The 22,060-nt window shown below is 53.9% G+C and overlaps 1 protein-coding gene across 5 annotated transcripts; it reads right to left on the reverse strand.

Annotated features, from left to right (window-relative positions):
• Nucleotides 1-1,235: 1,235 nt before the first annotated feature.
• Nucleotides 1,236-19,969, reverse strand: CACNB1 (calcium voltage-gated channel auxiliary subunit beta 1). Of its 5 annotated transcripts, none has more exons than XM_005897990.3 (14): nucleotides 19,707-19,969; nucleotides 17,176-17,262; nucleotides 14,076-14,195; nucleotides 13,035-13,157; nucleotides 12,331-12,467; nucleotides 12,022-12,098; nucleotides 10,630-10,649; nucleotides 10,293-10,373; nucleotides 9,775-9,833; nucleotides 9,481-9,590; nucleotides 9,183-9,334; nucleotides 5,946-6,041; nucleotides 5,329-5,514; nucleotides 1,236-3,109 (listed from the first exon to the last, which is right to left on the reverse strand). In XM_005897990.3, the coding sequence occupies exons 1-14, from the start codon at nucleotides 19,788-19,790 to the stop codon at nucleotides 2,645-2,647; spliced, it is 1,797 nt and encodes a 598-aa protein (XP_005898052.2). In that variant the 5' UTR covers nucleotides 19,791-19,969; the 3' UTR covers nucleotides 1,236-2,644. The 5 variants fall into 5 exon arrangements, with proteins under 5 accessions (XP_005898052.2, XP_070245872.1, XP_005898051.2 ...); XM_070389771.1 differs by lacking the exon at nucleotides 10,630-10,649 and adding an exon at nucleotides 11,458-11,612 and having other exon boundaries at nucleotides 1,236-3,082; nucleotides 19,707-19,968; XM_005897989.3 differs by lacking the exon at nucleotides 10,630-10,649 and adding an exon at nucleotides 11,458-11,612 and having other exon boundaries at nucleotides 19,707-19,968.
• Nucleotides 19,970-22,060: the final 2,091 nt, after the last annotated feature.

The raw sequence follows: 22,060 nt of genomic DNA on the forward strand, positions 1-22,060 counted from the left end.
TGTCACTTGCTTCCTCTGCCTTGAATACTTTCCCTGGTTCTCTGCAGGTCAACTCCTAACCAGCCTTCTAGACTCTGCTCAAGCCTCACCTCCTCTAGGAAGCCCTTCCTGATCTCCCCAGGTTAAGGCAGGGACTTCTCTTTCAGGTTCCCCTAAGACCCATTGCTTCCCACATCAGAGAGCTCCCTTATGAACTGTCTGCTGCTCCCACTTAAGACTTGTGCCTGGTACATAGTAGATGCTCAATAAATGTTTGCTCAATTACTAAACACAGGAAAGAAAGATTGATTCCACTGCAATGCAAGGGGAAGAGCACCACAATGGGAGGCAGAATGGGCTCCAGTCCCAACAGTGCTGGCTTTGCCATCAACTCCCTGTTGACCATGAGCCAGTCACTCAACCTGTGGGCCTGTCCAGTTCCTCTTTCCTTGGGTTTGCTAACCCCTCATCTGGAGGGTCTGAATGTCCGTTGCCCTCTATACACACACACAGACACACACACACATGCACACTCTGGACAGGATTATCTGGGTCTACTACCCCAAAAACAAGAACCAGGAGAGTGGAGAAATGGTTTCTGGGTGCTGTGTGAGGCAGGCAAGTCCACATCCTGCCAGGTGATGAAGGCAGGAACTGTCACTCTCACCTGCAGACTTTCTTCCTGGCCTTTTCTCTTTCAGTCTGGGACTGGGGGAGTTCCCAATTCTCTACCCACCCCTCCCCCCCAAAAATACCTCCTTCTCTCTCACAAGGCTAGTTAGCAGTGACTGGGGTGGGGGTTGGAGGCATCAGTGGAGGAAGCCGGAAGTTCAGCCCTTCCCTCCTGAGGAGCCCGGGAGCAGCTGAGGCCACAGGAGCAGAAAAACACGCATGCTTCTAAGACTGTGAGCCAGTGGCTCTGGATCTGATCCCCTGAATGACATCCGGGACACTCCACTTCCCTCTACAGTTTCCGGTTTTCCCTGGCTCTACTTATGGGGAGACAGGACAGGTATGGGGCTTGGGGCGGAGTGGAGCTGAGACTGGCCACGAAGCTCCTGTCAGGCTTGAATATAATGTGTCAGAGTCGAAAGTCAAAGCACAATCTCTCCCGCTGTGCAAATCACTCAGGGCGCAGCTGACTCCCACGCCCACCGCTTCACTCTCCTTCCCTGCAGGTCAGCAGCTCCCACACACCTAGGCTGGCAACCGAGTGGCGAGTGATGGGGACAAAGAAGCAGGCCTGGGAGGCGGTGCAAAGGACAGGACGGCGGTTTTATATGTGGCAAAATACTTCTAGGGTAGTACAGACGAACAGACAGACAGATTGGGGCACAGGACACCAGACAGGAAAGGGGGAGGGTTGGGCAGTGGTCTCTTCTAACCAGTAAGTGGAAGCTGCACCCCGCCCCAGGTAGGGGGTGGGGTGGGACAACATTGGCACAGGAGGTGGCGAGACAGGCATGAGGTGCCCATCCCTGAGGCGGGCAGCCGGGCAGGGCCCAGTCCTCGTTGGCACAATCGGCTCTCTCTGGCCCAGCTGGGTGCTGGGGGGCAGGGCTGCTGGGCAATGGGATGCTAGGCAGAGGGACACTCCAGAGCAGAGGGCGTACCAAGGCCTCTCCTGGGTGGAGTGGACATGGGTAAAGGACAGGATCACAAGAGGCAAATACAGAGCAGCAGCAGCAGCAGCCAAGCCCCCCACCCCCCAGGGGAGATCTGACGTCCAGAGGCAACCCCTGGGGTGGTGATTAACTCTGGGGCACCAACCATAGGGCCTCTTTTCTGGGGCCTCAGGGTGAGAGTGGAGGAGCAGTTTTTTTGGTTTCAAAATGAGGCGGATCAGAGTGTTCCATGGGCCCAGGTGACGAGAGGATGGGGGGGCTCAGATGCAGAGGGGCCCCCTCTTCTGATGGCAGCAGGCAAGGGATGTTGTAGGCAAAGCTCATTCCTGGGGTAGGCAAAGGCTTGAGGCATGGAGGTGGTGGGACGAGGAGCAGCATCTGGGGCGGCCTCCTCCTCAGAGTTCTAGGTCCTGGGCAGGCACAGGGCACTGCACCCGATGCCCGCCAGCATCATCCAGACCGCTCCATGAGGCAGCTCCCCATGGAGCTTCCACTGCTGTAGCTTGCGCCTCCCAGACAATGAAGCCAGGGAGCTGCGGGCAGGTGCTGCGGGCGGGGCTCATGGTAAAGGACGCTGGACCCGGGGTTTGGGGACGAGAGCCCTCATGTGAGAGTCTGTGGTCTCCCTCTCCAGGAAAAGCCCCTCCCCCCCATTCCCAAATACTCCAGGGTGGAAAAAGAAAGGGCCACACCATTTTAGGGCCCTCATTTAGAGCCCGGAGTAGAAGGAGTTAAGGAAGTGCACCTTTTCTCTGGGTGAGGGGAGAGAGCCCCCTGAGGTGGAGAAGGGGATACTGCAGAAAGGTGGGCATCCTCCATACATCCACAGCAGGTAGGTAAAAACCTGCCGCTGAGGCTTAAGGGACTCCCAGGAGCTGGGCGGAAGGTTACCACCAAAGAAACCCCAATCTGAGCAAAGGCATCTGAAAGGAGGGAGACAGCGCCCCCTGGAGGCAAGATACATCTCCGTGGTGAGCCCCCCTGTCCCTCCCCTCCCTTGGGCTCAAGAGCCCTTCCTCCCACTGTGTAGCCCCTGCCCCTCAGCGGATGTAGACACCCCGCCCCCAACCCTCCAGCTCGTTCTTGTTGCGCCCCAGAACTGGGCCCCCGCCCTCCGCGCAGTAGCGGGCCTTATTCCGGCCGCGGTTCCGGTTGTCGGTCAGCTCCTCTTCATAGTCTTCTTCCTCATCCTCCCAGGATCCCTGTCGGGCTGGTGGGGTGCTGCCCCCTGCAGGGTCTCCAAGCCCTGGCCCCTCGGAGGGGTCAGTCTCCATGTCCACACACGAGTCTCCCAGCTCCGTGTAGGCAGAGTTTCGGTTGCCAGGGGTGTCAGCATCAAACGTGTCTTGGCGGGACAGTGCCCGCAGGGTGCCCGCCCGGCCTGGCGGGTGGCTGCTGGGGTAAAGGCCTGGGGGCTGGCCCAGCTCTCCCGGGTACTCGTGCACACTGGCGTGCTCCCCCGTGGCCCGTTCCAGCGACTGGTCCCCGGAAGCAAGGTAGGGTCCCTGGTTAGCAGACGGACGGTACACACCATGCAGATCAGGCAGGAGTGAGAGAAACACAACAAAGCAAGGCAGGTTAGTGAGGCACCAAGACGCCCAGCCTGGCTGAAGGAGGAGGGTGCTGGCCCTAGGGGTTGGGCAGCTGGGCAACCGGCTCTGGAGCCCAGCCAGAGGACAGAACTCAAGGCATTTGTTCTTCCATTAGGAGAGGGGGCGCCCGACCTTCTCAGGTGTGAGAAGGCATGACCCTCCTGGTAATCATGGTAGAGAACCCATGAACAATTAGTCGTCACTTCCTCAAGGCACTCATTAACGCTGTCTTGGGCTAAATCATCATTACCAGCTCATTAGTATTGCCACTTGTTAGTGGTTGATTGGATTAGTCGTTGCCCCAAACATACTAAAGAGAATTTCATCCAGCTCCTTCAGCCCAACAGGACCCTAATCATAGGCGTCCAGAACTCCACACTTCTCCCTACTCCACTCTGAGTCAGGTGACAGTCTCCAAGGTTGATAGGATTCTTCCCCTGCCCCCAAAAGACTCAAAGCTTCAGGCTGGGGAAGGCTGCTGCTGCTAAGTCACTTCAGTCGTGTCCGACTCTGTGTGACCCAGTAGATGGCAGCCCACCAGCTCCTCTGTCCCTGGGATACTCCAGGCAAGAATACTGGAGTGGGTTGTCATCCTTCTCCAATGCATGCATGCATGCTAAGTTGTTACAGTTGTGGACAGGAGCCCACCAGGCTCCTCTCTCCATGGGATTCTCTAGGCAAGAATACTGGGGAAGGCTGATGGGTCTCTATTCCCCACTGGCAACGATGAGATGGCTCAGTGTCCTTAGCACCAATGTCACATGAAGATGGCCATGGAGGCTGCTGGGTGGGGTGCCAAGAGGCCTGGGTTCTAGTGCATCCCCTGCCACTTCAAGCTGTGTGACCCTGAGCAGTGACTCCCATCTCGGTGGCCCAGTTTCTCTGTGGTGCTGTGATGGGGATTAGGCTAGAGCAGCAATTTTCATTCCCTGGAGTTCTGGGGTAGATGGACAGGACATAGAGTGCTTCAGGGGTCCCCGTGGAGGTAAAGTGGAGGCCAAGCCACTAGCCCTCTCCAAGCAGAGCAAGGATGCCTTATTTACACACTGAACTTCCCATAAGATTCAGTGAACAAATGGGTTCTGGTGCTGAAAACAAATTTGAAAAGCAGTGGTCTAGAATGATTTCCTGGGTTTTTTCTAGCTCTAATCTAGAACCCAATACTTAATGATTTGACCTCAGAAATAAGCCATGGCTCCCATAGGAGATCAAGGTAGGGTGGGGCACCCACAGGAGGATCTTCCCTGGAATCTGTTTAACTGGAAGGGTGGAAGGTTCTGTATCAACTCATAGAATATGCTTCATTTTGGGTCTCTTCTGAGAACCCCTGGAGATTAGGGCTCTGGAGCAGGGGGCAGTCTGTCTGGTTTTAATGGCCCTGCTCTGTGGGACTCCCTGGGTCTGAAGGCCGTGGGTCTGTTGCGTCTAAAATGCTGTGACCTCTGTTGAGTCTAAAACGGGTGTTGCTGCTACTGCTGCTGCTGAGTTGCTTCAGTCGTGTCCGACTCTGTGCGACACCATGGACTGCAGCCTACCAGGCTTCACCGTCCATGGGATTCTCCAGGCAAGAACACTGGAGTGGGTTGCCATTTCCTTCTCCAAGGGATGAAAGTGGAAAGTGAAAGTGAAGTCGCTCAGTCGTGTCCGACTCTTAGCGACCCCATGGACTGCAGCCTACCAGGCTCCTCCATCCATGGGATTTTCCAGGCAACAGTACTGGAGTGGGGTGCCATTGCCTTCTCCGAAAACGGGTGTAGAGTCCAGCAAATATACATTGGTTTTCCTGTTTCTTCCTAGTCTCTTATCTTACAAGGCCCCCAAAGCAGAAGCCCCCAAGGCAGCAGATATAGTCTTATGGGACCAGGCCCAGATAGGCCCCACTAGCTAGCCCCAAACCCATCAAAAACCACAGACACCAGAAGCTGCCACTCACCACATTTTTTACAAAATAAAACTTTTCCCTTCCTTCCCCAAGTTCCCTGCACTCAGTTCCGAGCCCTGGGCAGGAGGGGAGGTGGGCGGGGCACCTACACCGTGTGCTCCTGCTGCTGGGGCACCGCCCTGGCTCGCTGCGAGGCCTCTAGCCCGCCCCAGAAGCTGAGATTTCTCCTGAGTGAGGTGAGCACTTGTACCTGGAGGTTGGAGACAGGGGCAGGGCTGGCAGCCAGGGCTGCAGTAGCCATGGTGCGGTTCAGCAGCGGATTGGGCGGAGTGCTGCTGGGCGGGTGTGTAGCCTTCCAATAGGCTTCCAAGTACTCTGCCAAGTGCTCGCAGGCGTCCTCCAATTGGTTCTCATCCAGGATGATGTCAAACATCTCCTGTGGAGGCGGGGTTAAGGGCAGGGCTGGGATGAGCTGGGCGTGACCAAGGGGTGAGGGTGTGGCCTGGGGGCAGTGGGTGGAGTCAAGGGGTTGAAGGACAAAGTTAAAAAGAAACCTCTGGATGTTCAGGAAGAGGAGGGCTCTCAGATATGTAAATTAAATATATATAAGGAGGTCTTAGCACCTAGATATTACAGCTTCCTCATTCTATATATAAGGTAGCCAAGGTGTGGAGAGGGGCTTAACTCTCCGTAGAGAAGTGGTGCTGCTGGGACTTGAACACAGTCTCTAACTGCCTGTTCAGCCCTCTTTTCCCAGACAATCCATCTGCACCTCTGAACTGGACCCAGGTGTTCCTGGTCATTCTCTCAGCAGGCCAGAGGAAACCAGGAGAACCCAAATGCCCTCCCTTCCCTTTGAGCACTCACAGGGGGACACTGCGCCAGTTTCTCTGAGGCCGCTATTTGGACGTTGAGGTGTTTGGACTGAGACTTCCCTCGAGACTTGATGAGCCTCTGAAGAACCTGTTTGGTAAGGGGAAAAGAGGAGCTAGAGGGACCCTGCAATGCACCAACCTGGAGAGGCAGGTCCTGGTTGGAGCCAACGTGGAGAGACAGTATCAGGGCCGGGGGAACATTCCATGACGCTCAGCCCTGGATGCCTTTTCAGAAATGACCTCACCAGCCCTGTGTCCATCCTACACAAAGCTCAGGCTCTCTCTTGGGTTTCATGCCAGCCTCCCCTGGGACATTCCAACAGTGGTTGTATGAAGGGCAGTGATTCTCCTTCCCAACCCCTGTAACCTTCTTTACAGGTTTCATTCATTCTGAGCCAACTTCCCCTCCGTGTTAACAACAGGCAGCCATCCTTGATAGGGACACTTGCTATGCCTTGGCACTGGTCTGTGCTTTTTTTCATTTTGTTGTTGTTGTTTAGTTGATAAGCTGTGTCCGACTCTTCTGTGACCCCATGGACTTGTAGCCCACCAAGCTCCTCTGTCCATGGATTTTCCAGGCAAGACTACTGGAGTGGGTTGCCATTCCCTTCTCCGGGGATCCTCCCTACCTAGGAGACAAACCCATGACTTGCACATTGCCAGCCAGATGCTTTAGCACTGTGCCACCAGGAAAGTCCTTCTTTTCATTTAGTCCTGACAATAATGCCTTTAGGCAGCCACTATTATAATCCTCCTCTCAATGATAACAATAATAATGATAATAGCTAGACATAAAGCTACAACCTTAAGTGGTCAAAGTTAACAGTACCAGCAATACAACAAACCAACATCCTATGCTTCCTGATGTAATGCACTCAGAAGGACACATCACTTGGGGAATATTCCTACCGGAAATGCAAAACCTCAATCTGTTGACAGGGAAACATCAGACAAACCCACCTTGAGCAACAATCTACAAAATAAGTGATCTGTACTCTTCAAAAATGATAGTCTCATGAGAATCGAAGAAAAGCCCTTCTTCGATTTTTAGCTTAAAGATTACTAAGGAGAAAAAAAATGAAATAAAGAAGAAAAAAATACTAAAGAGATTTAACAACTAAATGCAACACGTGATCCTGGATTGAAGGGGAAATTGCTATAAGGGGCATTTTTGGGACAACTGGTGAAAACTGAAAATAGACAGTATTTTAGTGAGATTTCTTGAATTTGACATGTAAGTTAAGGTCCTTGTTCTTAAGAAATACATGTTGAAATTTTGAGGGATAAAGAAATACAAGATCTACAACTTAAACAGTTCAAGAAAAAAGATATATATATATAAACACATATATACATAATACAGATGTACATAGAGTGTGTACATGCCAAGTCACTTCAGTCATGTCCAACTCCGTGTGACGCTATGGACTATAGCCCCCCAGGCTCCTCTGTCCATGGGAATTCTCCAGGCAAGGATACTGGAGTGGGTTGCCATGCCCTCCTCCATGGATCCTTTCATTTCCTGACCCAGGGATCAAACCCACATCTCTTTCATTTCCTGCATCTGCAGGCAGGTTCTTTACCTGCTGAGCCATGGGGGAAGCCCTAAAGATAAAGTAGATGTGGCAAAATGTTCAAAATTAGTGAGTCTGAAAAAAAAATTAAATTGTATGCTTTAAATGGCTGAATTAAATGGCATGTGAATTTTATTTCTAAAGAGCCATTAAAAAAGTAGTGGTCTGAGTGAAGGGTATTCAAAGGTGATCCTTTGTACTGTTCTTGCAACTCTCCTATAAATCTGAAATTACTTCAAAATAAAAGTCTTTAAGAATTTAACACATATAGCACTCAATAGGTACCAGGCACTTTGCATGGTTAATTTGTTTATTTAATCTTCACAAACATCACCTAAGGATTCCTATTTTCCAAATGAGGAAACTGAGGCACAGAGAAGTCAGGTGACCTGCCCAAAGAGCCAGAGCCAGTAGGTAAGTGGCAGCAGTGAGACATAAACCCAGGCAGCCCGGCTTCAGAGTCCCCACCCTTAACCTCAGAGTCAGTGCTCAGCGAGGGCAATGGAAGTGTGTGTTACTTTCTAGTTCACAAAGTGCTTTTGCATCCATTATCTCATTTGATCCTTTAAACCACCTCAGGAAGTACTTAAATCCCATCCTCCCCTTTATCCTCATTAGAAACTGGGTGTTTAGCTCATAGGGTGCTATCATGCAATGTTAATCCCTGATTGCCTTCATCAGACAGAACTCTGGGCTCTTAACATCACTACCTCAAGATAAGCATTATAATTCCCATTTTGTAGGTGAAGAAATTGTGCAAAAGCTAAATTATCTCCCCAAGATCCAAAGCTCAATAACATACAACCAAAAAAAACAACAAACTTTAATTAATTAAAATAAGCCACTCAGAGCTAGGATCTGACCCTCATGCCGTCTTCTAACTTCAAATCCTTCACCTAGGGACTTCCATTGTGATCTACTGGCTAAGATTCTGCACTCCCAACGCAAGGGGCCTGGGTTCGATCCCTGGTCAGGGAACTAGATCCCAATTGCTACAACCAAGAGTTTGCTGCAGCTAAAAATCCCACAAGACACAACTAAAGACCCAACGTGTCACAACTAAGATCCGGAGCAGTCAAATAAATAAACATTTTATAAAAATCCTTCAACCTGGCTCACCTTCCACGTTTCTCAAAACCACTAATGTCTGGGGGGGCGGAATTAAAGGAGCTGCTGTATGACAAAGAAGTAAATCAGTCTTCCTACCAAGTTCATCTCTATCAAGGTCTAAATGAGGGCAGTACAGTAAAAAGGGCTGAAATAAAAAGACAGGAGAAAAAAAAAAGACAGGAGAGGTCTTTTTCCAACTGCCAAGTAGCTGGGTGACACTGAGGCAGAACACACAGAATTGTTTCTATTTTCTGGACTAAGGATGGGAGGTCAACAAAGCAGAGACAGGGGACTAACCTGCACAACTCTAATAATAATATTTAAAACACTTAATACACGATGAGGTATATTATACCAGATCGTTTGCTAAGTGATAAGTATTCACATTAGGTTGCATCTTCACAATATCCAGACAATGGAGTTTGATGGAGAAGAGAATCTGGGCTTGAGGAGATGAAGTCACATGATTAGTAAGCAGTACCTGGGGCTTAAACACAGGCAGCCCACCCAGAGCACTCCTGTCCCCAGTAGGGTCTTGTACCCACCTTAGGAGAGGTGATCTTGATGTAAACAATGATGGGGGCCAGTGAGGTCTTGGAGAGCTGGGCTGGATGGTTGATGGTGTCGGCGTCCAGAGCAACCAACTGAAGGGTTCGGGCTAGCTCAAAGATCCGCTCGATCTCGCTCTGAACCTCAGCTAGGCGAGTGGAGTCATGGGGAAGGGGTAAATGTAAGGCAGCCTCCCAGGAGGCAGTGGGCAGATAGAGTGTTTCTGGAGATGCCCCCTCACTCCCACATCTGGCCCCAGAGCAGGGTGGGGGCAGAGTCAAGGGATGGGCTCACCCAGGCTGGAGCGTGTGTTGGAACGCTCGATGATGATGTGTTTGCTGGGGTTGTTGAGGACTGATCGCTTAGCCAGGGAAATGTCCGCTGTCACACGTGTGATGGAGATCCTGGGGGGCAGAGCAAAGTGTCAGGGTTCAGGGTGGGCTAAAATGTCCTGCCTCCTCCCCAGGCTCCAGGACAGCATTGTAGCCCGCAGTCCAAGAGTTCCAGGATTATCATTCAAGCCATCCTGCCCAACCCCAGCAGCAGAGAACCATGCTGGGCATGGAGAGCCAGCTCCAAAGGGCTTACCTGCCATCAAACCGATGCTTCAAGAAGTCAAATAAAGCTTTCTGCATCATATCTGTAACCTGAAGTTGGGGCAGGGGGTGGGGGTGGAGGAGGAGGAGGAGATGTCAGGTGTTTGAAGCTCTCAAGGAGGGTAGACTGCTAGGCATTTGCCCCCTGACATTTCATTTTCTCCTTTAATCCCTGAGATGAATGAGTCCCTGTTCAGGGGAGGAAGTGATCCTTCTGAGTTTGAGGGGCCTCCACTGGGGTCTCTGATTCCAGAGATCCTTTCAGGTAGAATCTCTAGGAGGACTTTTCTGGGTATTTTTGAGAAGACTAGACCCTTCTGAGTGGGTCTCCCCATGGGTTGGGTTGGGGCCCCCCTGGGGAAGGGGGTGGTCTCTAAAGGTCTGTAGCCCTCTGGGGAGGAAACCCTGGGAAGACCCTGCTGGGGGATGTCTCTGGAGTCTCAAGACCTTACAGAGTCTTTCTGGCAGTCTGGGCCCCTCTGGTCCCTATGCCCCTCTAGGGGCTCCTACCTCATAGCCCTTGAGCGACGGTCCCACCAGGATAATGGGCCTCATGGAAGGTACCACGTCATAAGGGGGCACGTGTTCTGTCTGGGGGGAAGCAGGGAGGGGAAACCCCAGAGTGGAGATGGCATTAGCCCCTCTCCCCTCGCCTCCAGGCTCCCGCATGCATCCTTTCCTCCCCCTGGTCCCAAAGCCCAGATGTGGGGGATCAGGGTAGGGGTGGGGAGGGAGAACCAGGAATGGTGGGGGGAAAATGGGGGCAGATATGGGAATGGGTGTTAGAAGGTCCCCCTAGCTCATCCCAGAGGGTGGGGAGGGAAACATAGAAAGCTGTGCTACTCACCGACTTCTGCTTCTGTTTGGCTGGGTCCAGAGATTGCCAAGATGGGGGAGGGGGAGGAGAAAGGGGAGGGTACCCAGGCAGGGGCAGAGGGCAAGGGAGGAGCCAGGACAAGAGAGGGACGGAGAGCGGGCGGACGAGGAGAGATAACAGGGCATGCGTGTTAGTGACAGACAGAGCCAGAGAGAGGGGATGGGACCCCATGCCAAGGGGGAGCCAGAGATGGCCCTGGATCAGGGCCAGGAGTGGGACTGACAGCCAGTCCGGTGAACTTTGGAATATTCAGACATCCTCTACCCCCTTTCCGGGTCTTGGAAAAAAGCTGGAAAGAGTGATAGCCCCTAATTTGGTGCCCATCTCCTGGCCCCAGTGCAGGCCAACCTGCCCATTGTAAGGGTTCCCTTAACTGTCCTGCTCTGCAGCCAGGAGATCCCTGGGCACCCTAATCTGAAAAGGGCAAAGAAGAGTCACCATTCCACTTTCCCCTTCACATCTGGGGGCAAGGGCAAACATGAATATGCCACTGGTAGTGAGGGGGAAACGTCGGGTTTCATTACAACCAGATCTGCTTTCAGTTGGGGGGCGGGGGCTAGAAGGGCTGCTTCCATGGCAAGAACCATCCCTTCTGGGCAAGAAGGCCAGGGTGGGGTTGTGTATGGAGACAGACGTGCCCATTCTGGGTGCCACTCTACCCTTCCCTCCTCCTCGGCAGGAAGGCCTGATCCCCACAAAATCAGGCCGATACCCCATCTGAATCCATTCCAGCCCCCCTCCACCCACCGAAGAGCTGGGCCCTGACCTCCCCTCTCACAAGAACGCAGTAAGAATTACCTTCTTGAAGAAGGGGATGCGCTTGCCGTGGGGCGGCGGGGTGGTAACACTGCTAATACTAGTCTTAGCAGAGCCGCTCTGCTCCCCGAGCTCTGCCTCCTCATCCTCTAACTCTAGGGGGTCTAGTTCAAAGGCTAAGTTAGTCATTTCATTACCTGGACCGGAGAGTCAGGATTGAGGGAGGGAGGAGGCGAGGTGGGGAGGAGTGAGATGGACATGGAGACACAAGTACAGAACGCGGGGATGGGATGGGGAGAAAAGAAAGAAGAAGAGGTGAATGGAACAGGGCTGGGAGAAATGAATGGGGGGCAGGGGGCGGGGCAGTCAGGAGAAGAGATGGAGCTACTGAAGAAATGGGAGAGGACAGACATGAGAGAATGGGTGCTGACTGACCAGCCCAGCTTGGGGGGTGCCCTGCTCTTCATGGAGGGGGTACCGCTGGATGTGTTTGGAGGACTCAGGATTGGGATACCCCTTACTGCAGGGAAAGGAAGGGACAGGCAATGGGGAGACCACCCCACCCAGGAGCTCCACCCCACCCCCTGGGGTGGCGGCAGCTCTTACCACTGGCAGGGGGCGTGGGGCGGCGGGTGCCAGTCACCACGTCTCCCAGGCTGGAGCTGGAGTTGTCACCTGATTTGCTGTGTGGGCAGAGAGGCAAATGGAGCCGTGAGCAAAGAGGTGGGTGTGAGGGCGGGGGATCTTGTTCTCTTACAGGCTGCCCCTCCCCACTCTGTGGCCCTCATTCGCCAGCCCCACGGGTGAGGCCTCGGGCAACTCTGTGTCCTCAGAATATGAGGTCAACCCTTGGGGCCTCCTCCTGGCTGGCTGGCCTCTCCCGGGGGTGGGAGTGCCCCGCCCCCAGCCAGACACCTGGAGCTGAGGCGGTTCTGGCGCAGCTTCTGTTCCTGCAGCAGGCGCAGGCTGTCCAGTTTGACAGGGCTGGGGATGAAGCCAACCTCACAGCCCTCCTTCACCAGTCGCCCGATCCACCAGTCATTATTGTATTTCTGCAAACAACAACGGCAGGTGGGGTGGGGGAGACCAAGAAGGAGATTAGAGGTCAAGCCAGCAGCCAGCTCCAGGGGATACCACCCCCAACCTTGCCTTCTCTGCCCAGGGGATGGCACCCTCAAAGAGCCCTGGCACCAGCCTCTGAGTACAGCTCCCAATTCTCAGGGCTCTCTAGGACCAGCATCCTCTTGTGCCCTGGACTACCCCACCCCAAGCATATCCCTGTTCTGAGAGTCCTTCCTCCCGCCATGTGTCAGCTCTATCCTGGAAAGGCGGGGAGAGAAGTAAATGCTGACACCTCTGTGTGCCTGGCACACTGCCACTCCATCAACAGTCCTCTTCACAAACCCTCCCAGCAACCCTGCAACCTAGGTATTACCATCGCACGTTACCAATGAAAAATCTGAAGCTCAGAGAAGTGGAAAGATTTGTCTAAGATCACAGAGCAAATTTAGCCCAGCTCTGCTTAGTTCAGAAGTCTTTTTCCACTAGAGCTCTGACTGCCCCTCTCCTGGCACACACTTCACTGCCCTCCCTCCAGATGCCAAGCGGTCTCGCCCCACCTCTTTGATGTGTAGGAAGTCCTTAGGCTCGAAGGTGATGGCCACTCCCTGCACAGGCACCTCATCCCCTGGAGATGGGTTGTAGCCGACATTTGTCCGCACAGCAAATGCCACCGGCTTGGTCTAGAGGAGGCATCCAGGGTGGATGACAACCAGAGAGTTAAATCACCATGGGATGTACAACTTCCTGACTGGGGTGGTGATTATGGAGAGGTTTGTTTTGTAAATTCTTCATTAAGATACACATTATACACGCTACTATACACAAAGTAAACACAGTCCTACTGTATAGCAGAGAGAACTATATTCAAAATCTTGTAATAATGAAAAATGCATGTATAACTGAATCATGTTGCTGCACACCTGAAACTAACACAACACTGTAAATCAACTATACATCAAAAAAAATTTTATTAAAAAAACAAAAGTATTCACTGAATGGCTTATGCAGGTTTTTACGTGCATATTAAATTTCACAGTAAAAAAAAACAGCAAAAAACAGAACTCAGTCCTCTCAGGATGGAGGGGGGCATCAGGGAATAAGTATAGGTTATGGGGGACCCCAGAATGACACCAAGAAGGAACAGTCACAGTAATAATAATAATAGTAGTGATCATGATAGCAGCTACTGTTTAGTGTGCCAGGCACTGTGTTATATGTTTCACACCCATTATCTTATTTATTCATTACAAAAATCCTACAAAGTGCTATTATCATATTCACTTGAATGAATGGGAAAACTGAAGTTCAGAAAGGTTAAGTGAATGGCTTAAGATCTCACAGCTAGTAAAAGCCAACCCAGAAAGAGTGGAAATGTTTAGCTCCTGTTACGTGTGGCAAGAGTTTTAGGCACTTATTGCACTTTATAAGGAGGCAGGTATTATAGCTTACACTTTTACAGATGAAAGACAGAGGCACATAGGAGGCGTACATCCGCCGGGAAGTGGCTGGGCCAAGACTTGACTCAGGTCTGTTCAGGCTGTCTCCAAGGCACGAGGTAAGGGAAACAATGCCAGCACAGCCCCTCCCATCTTTCTCACCTTGGCTTTCTCTAGCTGGGCTAACGCCTGACGCTCTGCCTCCTTCCTTAAGGCTTCCCGGTCCTCCTCCAGAGACACATCAGAGTCTGACGGACGGCTGGTGTAGGACTCTGCTGAGCCCTGAAAACAGACAGGGCCAGCTCAGGGCCAACGCCGCCTCCCCAGCTCCTGGGCCGCAGAAGGCACCAGTGTGAGACCACAAGGGCTAGGAGGTGGCGGCATTAGACAGGAAGAGCCTGAGAATGAGGTCTGCAGGCCCCTGGGAAGAGTGTGGCCCTAGAAAGGGTGATAGCAACAAGCAGGGAATTATGGCAGGTCCAAGGACAGCTGCTTGGGGCCCAGGGAGGGGTGGGAACCTGATAGGGTGCAGTGCAGAGGCAGAGTGCCAACGGTCAGTCTCCATTCCCTGTTCCTCCTTCCCTCCCCTGCTCCCAGAACCCGCTGAGACAGACCCAGCACAGGCCCAGTGAGTCCTTCCAGGGGCCACAGCCACCAGCTTAGGTCTGAGCCCTCTGCACTGGTGGCCATGGGCAGCCTGCTCCATGTGCTAGGGCCACACAAAAATTTGCTACCTTCTGCTCAAGGGCGAGGGAAAATAGAATCCTACCTCCCCTGCCAGAAGCTGGAAAGCCCCAACCCTTAGACTCTTATAAGATACAAAAAAGAACCCAAAGTTCCTGGGGTGGGGCAGACAGGAGAAACACATCAAGAGAAGAACACAAGCAGGCTTTTCCCTTGCATTAGGGCAGCCAACTGCCAGCATTAAGACAGGTTCAGAAGTCTGGGTGTGCCAGGATGCTGGCCTTGACCACACGGACCATCCCAGGACATAAGGAACTCCCTCAGCAATGCAGACACACGTGTAAGGCACACATAGCCCAGGAGGTGAATGAACATGCTCTTTCACGGGTGTATTTGGATGTGCAACTTCAAGTCTGTTCGGGAGTGTGTGCTCTGTGGTATGTCCTGGTGCATGACTGAATGCATACAGGTCCCTGTGTGTGCGTACAGGGGAGGGCAGGGGGGCGCCCTCAGTGTCTGTGTCCCCAAGGGAACGTGAGGACGGGAGCCAGAAGTGTGGATTTATTGCTACAAAGGGCCGGAGGGGATGTGACGAAAGGTAAGACTGCAGGGGTGGGAGGGTTTCTTTCTGAAGACAGGAAGGGATCACTTGGCCAAGAATGCCCATTAGCCTGGTATGGAGGGGACCTCGGAAAGAAAGAAGACCAGGTCCCATCTCCCCAGAGTGCCCTCGTCATCAGCCAGTGCAGCGGCCCATCCATTTCCCAGCCAAATCAGGAAAATGGGAGACTCTGAGAGGAAAACCAGGGGGTGGGGTGGGGTTTTCATAGAAGCTGGAAAAGCGATACAAAGGAAAGAGTGAAAACCAGTGAATCAACTACTCTTTATCCCTCCTGAGCACTCAGAGTCAGGAAGACAGCCACCAGGAGAGCCAGAGGAACAGACCCAGAGATGGAGAGGGGCAGGCACTTACTGACCCCAACACACACACACACACACACACACACACACACGCACACACACACACGCGTGCGCACACACACACACACACAAGTGCGTGCATACCAGAAATGGCGGGAGACAAGGGAACAGTGAGAAGGCAAGGAAATAGGCTGGAGTGAAGGCCTCCCACCAGCTTTCCTGAGGGGCTGCTCCCGCCCCCCACCCCCACCTTCACTCCATCCCCAGCTCACCACTACGAGGGTCTGGTTGGGCACCTCCATCCCGGCGCCCTCAGTGCCTGGCCCTGCTGGCCTAGGGGGTGGCCCAAACTGCCCGTTCCCCCAGGGGGCTCAGGTTACAAGCAGAGTTGCTACATGTGCAAACTGCTAGGGTATATTTAGCTCAGAGATGTGGCAAGGCCTGCCCCCCCACTCCCTGCCACCTACTGGGGGTCAGAGCTGGGGAGCTGAGAGGAGAAAGGATTGGAAACTGGGGTCTGATCCCCTGGGTTGGCAAACACTGAAGGAATGAGGCCCTTTTCTGTCAAGAGGGGCTCCACTGAGCACGGTGTCATTTTTCCTAGCCCTGGCCCTGCCCCAGTCCTACAATACACACAGGGGATGAGGGAAAGGACTTCCCATTTGTATGTGTATTTAGGAATCCTGGGATGAAAGGTCCCTTTCCTGATCCTCTCAAGTCAGGCCTGGGCTTTCAAGTGCCAAGTGTTGTGGAGACATAAGAATCAAAAAGAAGGGCCTCACTCCAGTCAGTAGTGGATCTGCCTGGCATCATCTTCTCTCTCTTGGCCTGGGGGTGACTGACTTTCCTACTGTCCTCTGTCCTCATGTGCCTGCCCATTTTTTCTTCAACGTACTCCTTCCTTGTCTGATCCTAAGCCCCTCTCGCCTTTTTTGGGTACCAGGCTTTGTTGAGATGCTCTGTAGTCATAGCAACCACAGGGCTCTCTCACTGCTTCTCCCTGAGCCTGAGATGGCCTGGGGTTGAGAGTTAGAACAGAGATGAGAATGGCAACTTCCTGACTGAGAACAGAAGACCCCAGAAGGCCATTCAGTTATAACCCCTGCCCTTTCATTCAGGGGTGCTGGGCTGAAGTCCTCTCTAAAATCAACTTCCTGCTGCCTCTCCTCCACCCTCCTCAACACACGTTCTCTCTGCATATTAAACAACAGTCACTACTGGATGTGAGGGGGGCGTTTCCCCGGATCCATACCTAATCAGGGCTCCAGGGACCCAAATGTCCTGGCTCCTCATTTCATAGGACCTCCCTCTACCCCATGCTGTCACAGATTCTGGGGGAGGACATGGAAGAAGACAGCCGGCAGGGGGAGTGGGTGACAGCCTGAAGCAAGCTAGAAGGAGGCAGGCCAGGCTGTCCCTGAATGAGATGACGCAGGCAGGCAGCAGGGGCTGGTGCCTGGTGCTGGGGGAGGGGCTGGGCGGGGGCTGAGGGAGTGGGTACAGCTGACATTATATGCAGAGGAGGTCATGGGGTGTAAGGGTGATGGGGTGGTTCTAGGCAGGTAACAAATGACGTGGGGGAGGGTGCCTGGAGCTCACCAATCCTGGTCTCCACCAACCAGCCACCTCCCTCCTCTCAACCCAGCCTCCCCATTACCTGGCGGACAAAGCTGTTGGATGTTGTATCCGAGGATGTGCTCCCATCCGACCTTTTGAACCGCCCTTTCCTCTTGCTGTATTTGCCCTGGAGAAGCCAGGAAGGGACAAGAGTAGAATCTCAAAGACCCTTGCCCAACCCTCATCCCATCAAGTCCAGAACTACCGCCAAGCCTTGGCAATATCATTCCCTAATCTCAAGAGCCTGCCCCTCCATCTTCTTCCTGAGATGGTACAGCCCGAGGGAGAGGGAGGGCCCAGACCACAGCCATGGGGTGGGGGACAGAGCAAGAGAGCCCTAGGAAGCACACACAGAAACCCCCGAACCAAGTCAGAGGTTGGGAAAGGGGAGGTGCTGAGAAGCTGGAAGCTCATTAGGCAGCAAAGCTAATTAAGACGCTGGGCAGGCTGCAGAGGCCTGGGGGGAAGGGAGAGACTGCCTGCAGTACTGGGGGTGTGGAGACAGCCCCTGGGAAAGTCCCCTTCCCTCTCCACTTCAGCTGGAGCAGACTGGGGCTGTGTGCACCTATAGCCCCCAGAGAGAAGAGGAATCGCCAACCCAGGCCCAGCTTGGCTTTCCTGAGCCCAACTCTTGCCTTGTTTTTTGCAGAGTGGGGAGGGGAGTTGCAGCTCTCTGGTCTTAAGAGACCTAAAACTATTAGATTTCTAGGGAGGAGGGGAGGGGACATGAAACTGTATTTGGAAAGTAAATATCTAACCCCAACCTTGACCCATGGGGGCAGATTTAGCACACCCCTCATCCTGGTAGGACTTTTTTCCAGCCCCCTTTTCACAATCACAGTGATCATACCTCTTCCCAAGGGGGCAAGAGACATCAAGCCCTTTAGCCCTCAGCTGCCACTGCCCACTTCCTGTCCCATGATGCCCACCAGGCTGCATAAATCTAAATGTCCCTTGGCCCTCCCCCAAGAAAAACCGAGGACACAGCCCCTGCAGGGCCTCCGGGAAGCCGGGCTCAGTCCCGCTGGCTGGGCTCCTGGCTTGGGTGGTGTGGACACTGCCTGACCTCTCAAGTAGCCACCTATTCAGGTATTTCCAGGCCTCCTAGGAAGGGGGCTGCTTCTTTGCCCTCCCCAACTCACATATACACATCAGCCCCCAGGCAATCTAGAGTGAGAGGGGATGATTGAGGGTCCAGGCCCTCCAAGCTGCTGTCCACAACCTCCATCCTAGAGTTTCTTTGCCAAAGAAGCTAGATAAGCCATAATCAGACTAGAGGCTCTGGTTCCTTGGGCTTGAGTACAAGAGATGGATGGATAGATGGGCAAGACACCTGGGAACCCTTCAAGAATCCTCCCTCCCTCACCTTCTCTGGAACCAGACATATATCCAACCTTAAGGACTGAGGATCCCTATGAATTTAAGAGGATTCCCCCAGTGAGCACAAGGCTCTCTTTCACAATATCACCACTATCCCAGGCTAGGAAAAGGGAGTGGCACCCAGAGGGACAAGGGACAGCTGAAAGGAAGGGCCCGGTCAGCTGCCTCCCAGGCTCCAAGGGGCCTGGGGTGGAGAAGGGAAGTATTTTTAGGTCTGATCTGACACCCCCCCGCCCCACGTGCCCATCAGCCATACTATCATGGTGGTTACAGTTGCTCCAGGCTGGCCACAGCAAGAAAAGAGTTAATGCTATCCTAGCCTTGGGGTGTTGCCAGAATGGAAAAGGACATGTCCCAGAGAAATTCTTGGGGACGACCACCCCAGACTCTGCTGGTCACTCCACCGGCACCCTCCACCCCCAAGAATATCCTTTCTTGGGGGTAACCAGTTGGTACAGGAAAAGTGTGAGTGGGGGTGGGGAGGCAGCCCCCCCCCCCCCCCGTTCCCCAGGTAACACAATTTCTTCCCCTCCAGGACAGTGAGTTGGCATCCATCCAACTTTCCAAACTTTGGAGGCGTTTTCTGGGGCTAGGGGGATGGGTCGGGAAGGGCTAACACGGGTGTCGGGGGAGGGGAGGTGGTCTAATATAGAGGTGGAACTGAAGTGGCTGGGACGGGGGCCTAGCTCGGTGCTGGTCCCTTCCCCACCCTCGAGGGCCAGTGTCCGTAGCTCTGAAGGCCTGCTGGCACCGCCCTCTGACCACCGCCTCGGCCATCTCCCAGTGCCACCCCCACTCCACCCACACCCGCCCGGAGCCCCTGAGCGTGCTCTGCGTCGCCCCCTTTGCCTGAGCTCTCTCTCTAGCCTCCCTCAACCCACGGATCCCGCCGCCAGCACCCACACTCTTAACCCACTGGAGCCGGTACCCAAGGAGCAAAGCCCCTGACGCGGGGGAGAGGAGGAGGCGAGGGTGACAGGCGGCCCGACCGCCCCCTCCCCGCTCTGCAAAACCGCAGCATAACTCCCAGCCAAGCGCCCATCAATCATTCACTGGCAGGGATGGGGGGCGCAGAGCCTTTTCCCCTCCACGCCGGGCATATAACCCCTTTCTCCCCGGTCCCCCTCGATCCGACCCCACAAGGTCCACGGGAGCGGCCCCCTTCCCTCGATCCCGGCCATCACACCTCACCTGTGGGCTGGGGTCGAAGACCTCCATGGGGATCTCCTGGGAGGATGGGTAAGGGCCCCGGGACATGCTGGTCTTCTGGACCATGGAGAGGAGCCTCCCCTCCGGCCGCCGGCCCGGCCCAGCCGGGCGCCCTCAACGCATGAGAGAGGCCGTCGGAACCGAGAACAGCGTAGCCAGCACCCGGTCCAGCCACCTGGCCCGGCCTTCGGTTGCCCTCTTCCTGCGTTCCCTCCCTCCTCCCGCTCTCTCCTCTGCTGCCGCCGCCTCCTCCGCCCCTGAAGGCTCAGCATCTCCCCCCGCCCCCTCCGCTCCCACCCGTCCCTCCCTCCCTCCCTCCCTCCGCCAGTCGCGGCCCCGCCCCTCGCAGCCCCTCCGCTTGCTCTGCACAGACAATGGGGGGAGGCTGCAGGGACGCACGCCTCTCCCGGCGAGCTCAGGTCTCCGACTGGCCTAGGGTGAGGGTGGCCACTCTGGGGGACATTAGAAACCTTGCCAAGGGGCTGAGAGCGGGAGGGAGGGGGTGCGGTTTACCAGTGGATGCCAAGCGCGGATGGAACCGAAGCGCGGATTAGCATGGCTGGCACCGCCCCCCGCTTCCGTCCCAAACCGCTCTTCCTAGCTGGTCTCCCCATTCCATTCCAGGCTGGGCCACCGGAACTTCCCAGCCCTTGTGATCCTGGGACCCAGCTTTAACTCCTTTCTCCCCACTGTTGTCCCCAGACCGCCTTAAGCCAAACAGAAAGGTCCCTCCCTCCCAAATAGGTTGGTGCTGGATGGCTGGAGGCTGAAGCTGGGGTGGGGAGGGTGTCCAAACGGAGTTCAGCAGAGACAGCAACAAGAAATCCCAGGGATTCAGGAGTCCTATTGCCCTAGCGCTAACAGCTATCCCCCAAGCCTTTCCAAAAGGCCAGGGGTGGGCCTGGGTGAGGTCTGTGTTCCTGAGTAGAGAGGGAGGAGGAGGAAGAAATGTGGAGCTCAGACTGGAGAGTGGCGAAAATCAGATCTAATGACCTGTCACCTGGAACTGTTTCCCCCTTCATCCTTTATTTGGGGACAGATATCCAAGGCCTGGACCCCAACCACCATGATCTGTGAAGCTAAAAGGACTAGAGGATTCTGGCAAGCGGCCTTAGTGCCAGCTTGGTTCAGGCTCTTTCTGGTGGTGTGGCTCTGGGCACATCAGTACACCTCTCCTGTAAAACGGGTTTGCTGGTACTGTGGTGTCTTTGTCACCTGGGATTTTGGGAGGAAGAGGAAATTAAATGATGGGTTTCTGAGATGTTTGGAGATGCTGTAAGATGCTGTGCAGGGCAGGGGTGAGGTAGGGAAGGGAGGGGAGAGTGTCAATTTTGACAGGAGCACCTGTTACCACCTTGCTTGACCCCTTCCCGGGCTCCACAAAAAAGAGAAATGAGAAGTAGAATGGAGATTTGCCCAGGTTCAATGACTCTAAAATAAGCCAAGCTGGGAGTTTTCTGGCAGTCCAGTGGTTAGGAGTCCAGGCTTTCACTGCTGAGTGAAAGTGAAGTCGCTCATTCGTGTCCAACTCTTTGTGACCACATGGACCATAACTTAACAGGCTCCCCTGTCCGTGGGATTTTCCAGGCAAGAGTACTGGAGTGGGTTACTATTTCCTTCTCCAGGGGATCTTCCAGACCTACGATCGAACCGGGGTCTCCCACATGGCAGGCAGACGCTTTACTGTCTGAGCCACCAGGGAAGCCCAGGTTTAATCCCTGACTGGGGAACTAAGAGCCTGCAAACCGGCGCTGCTAAAAGTAAAATAAGCCAACCTGCTGTGTTTTGCTGGAGGGGAGTCTGGGGAATACACTGACTCCTCCTTCTCACCCTGGGTTTTGCAACAGGTGTGGGTCAGCCCTAAGATCCAACCCTGAGCAGGGCTCCCATCTTTCCCTTGGACACAAGAGAGCCTGGCATGACAGAGAAGGCCTGGGTTTTGTAGAAAGACCTGGGTTTTCAATTTCTCTATTGTGAGAAAGTGGCATGAATTTTGATCCCCTTCCTCTTTTTTTTTTTTTTTTTTTTGGAGGGGTGAGGGTGGCCACACCACACTGCTTGTGGGATCCTAGTTCCCTGACCAAGGATCAAACCTGGGCCCTCAGGCAGTCAAAGCACAGAGTCAAAACCTCTGGACCATCAGGGAATTTCTTTCCCTTCCTCTTTGGACCTCATCAGCACTATTTAGCTGGCTTCCCAGCTAGCCCTAGTGGTAAAGCATCCACCTACTAATGTAGGAGACATAAGAGAGGAAAGTTGGTTATGTGGGTCAGGAAGATCTCCTGAAGGAGGAAATGACAACCCACTTCAGTATTCTTGCCTGGAGAATACCATGG

Source organism: Bos mutus, chromosome 19 (assembly GCF_027580195.1).
Source record: "Bos mutus isolate GX-2022 chromosome 19, NWIPB_WYAK_1.1, whole genome shotgun sequence".
Classification (NCBI taxonomy): domain Eukaryota; kingdom Metazoa; phylum Chordata; class Mammalia; order Artiodactyla; family Bovidae; genus Bos; species Bos mutus.

Excerpts from the sequence above, each read along its gene's own strand:
- CACNB1 (XM_005897989.3), bottom strand. The coding sequence starts at position 19,790 with ATGGTCCAGAAGACCAGCATGTCCCGGGGCCCTTACCCATCCTCCCAG. Across the intron at positions 11,613-12,021 it reads CCCCACGCCCCCTGCCAGTG|GTAATGAAATGACTAACTTA; the intron begins GTAAGAGCTGCC and ends TCTCCGGTCCAG. Across the intron at positions 10,374-11,457 it reads GCATCCCCTTCTTCAAGAAG|ACAGAACACGTGCCCCCTTA; the intron begins GTAATTCTTACT and ends GCTTCCCCCCAG.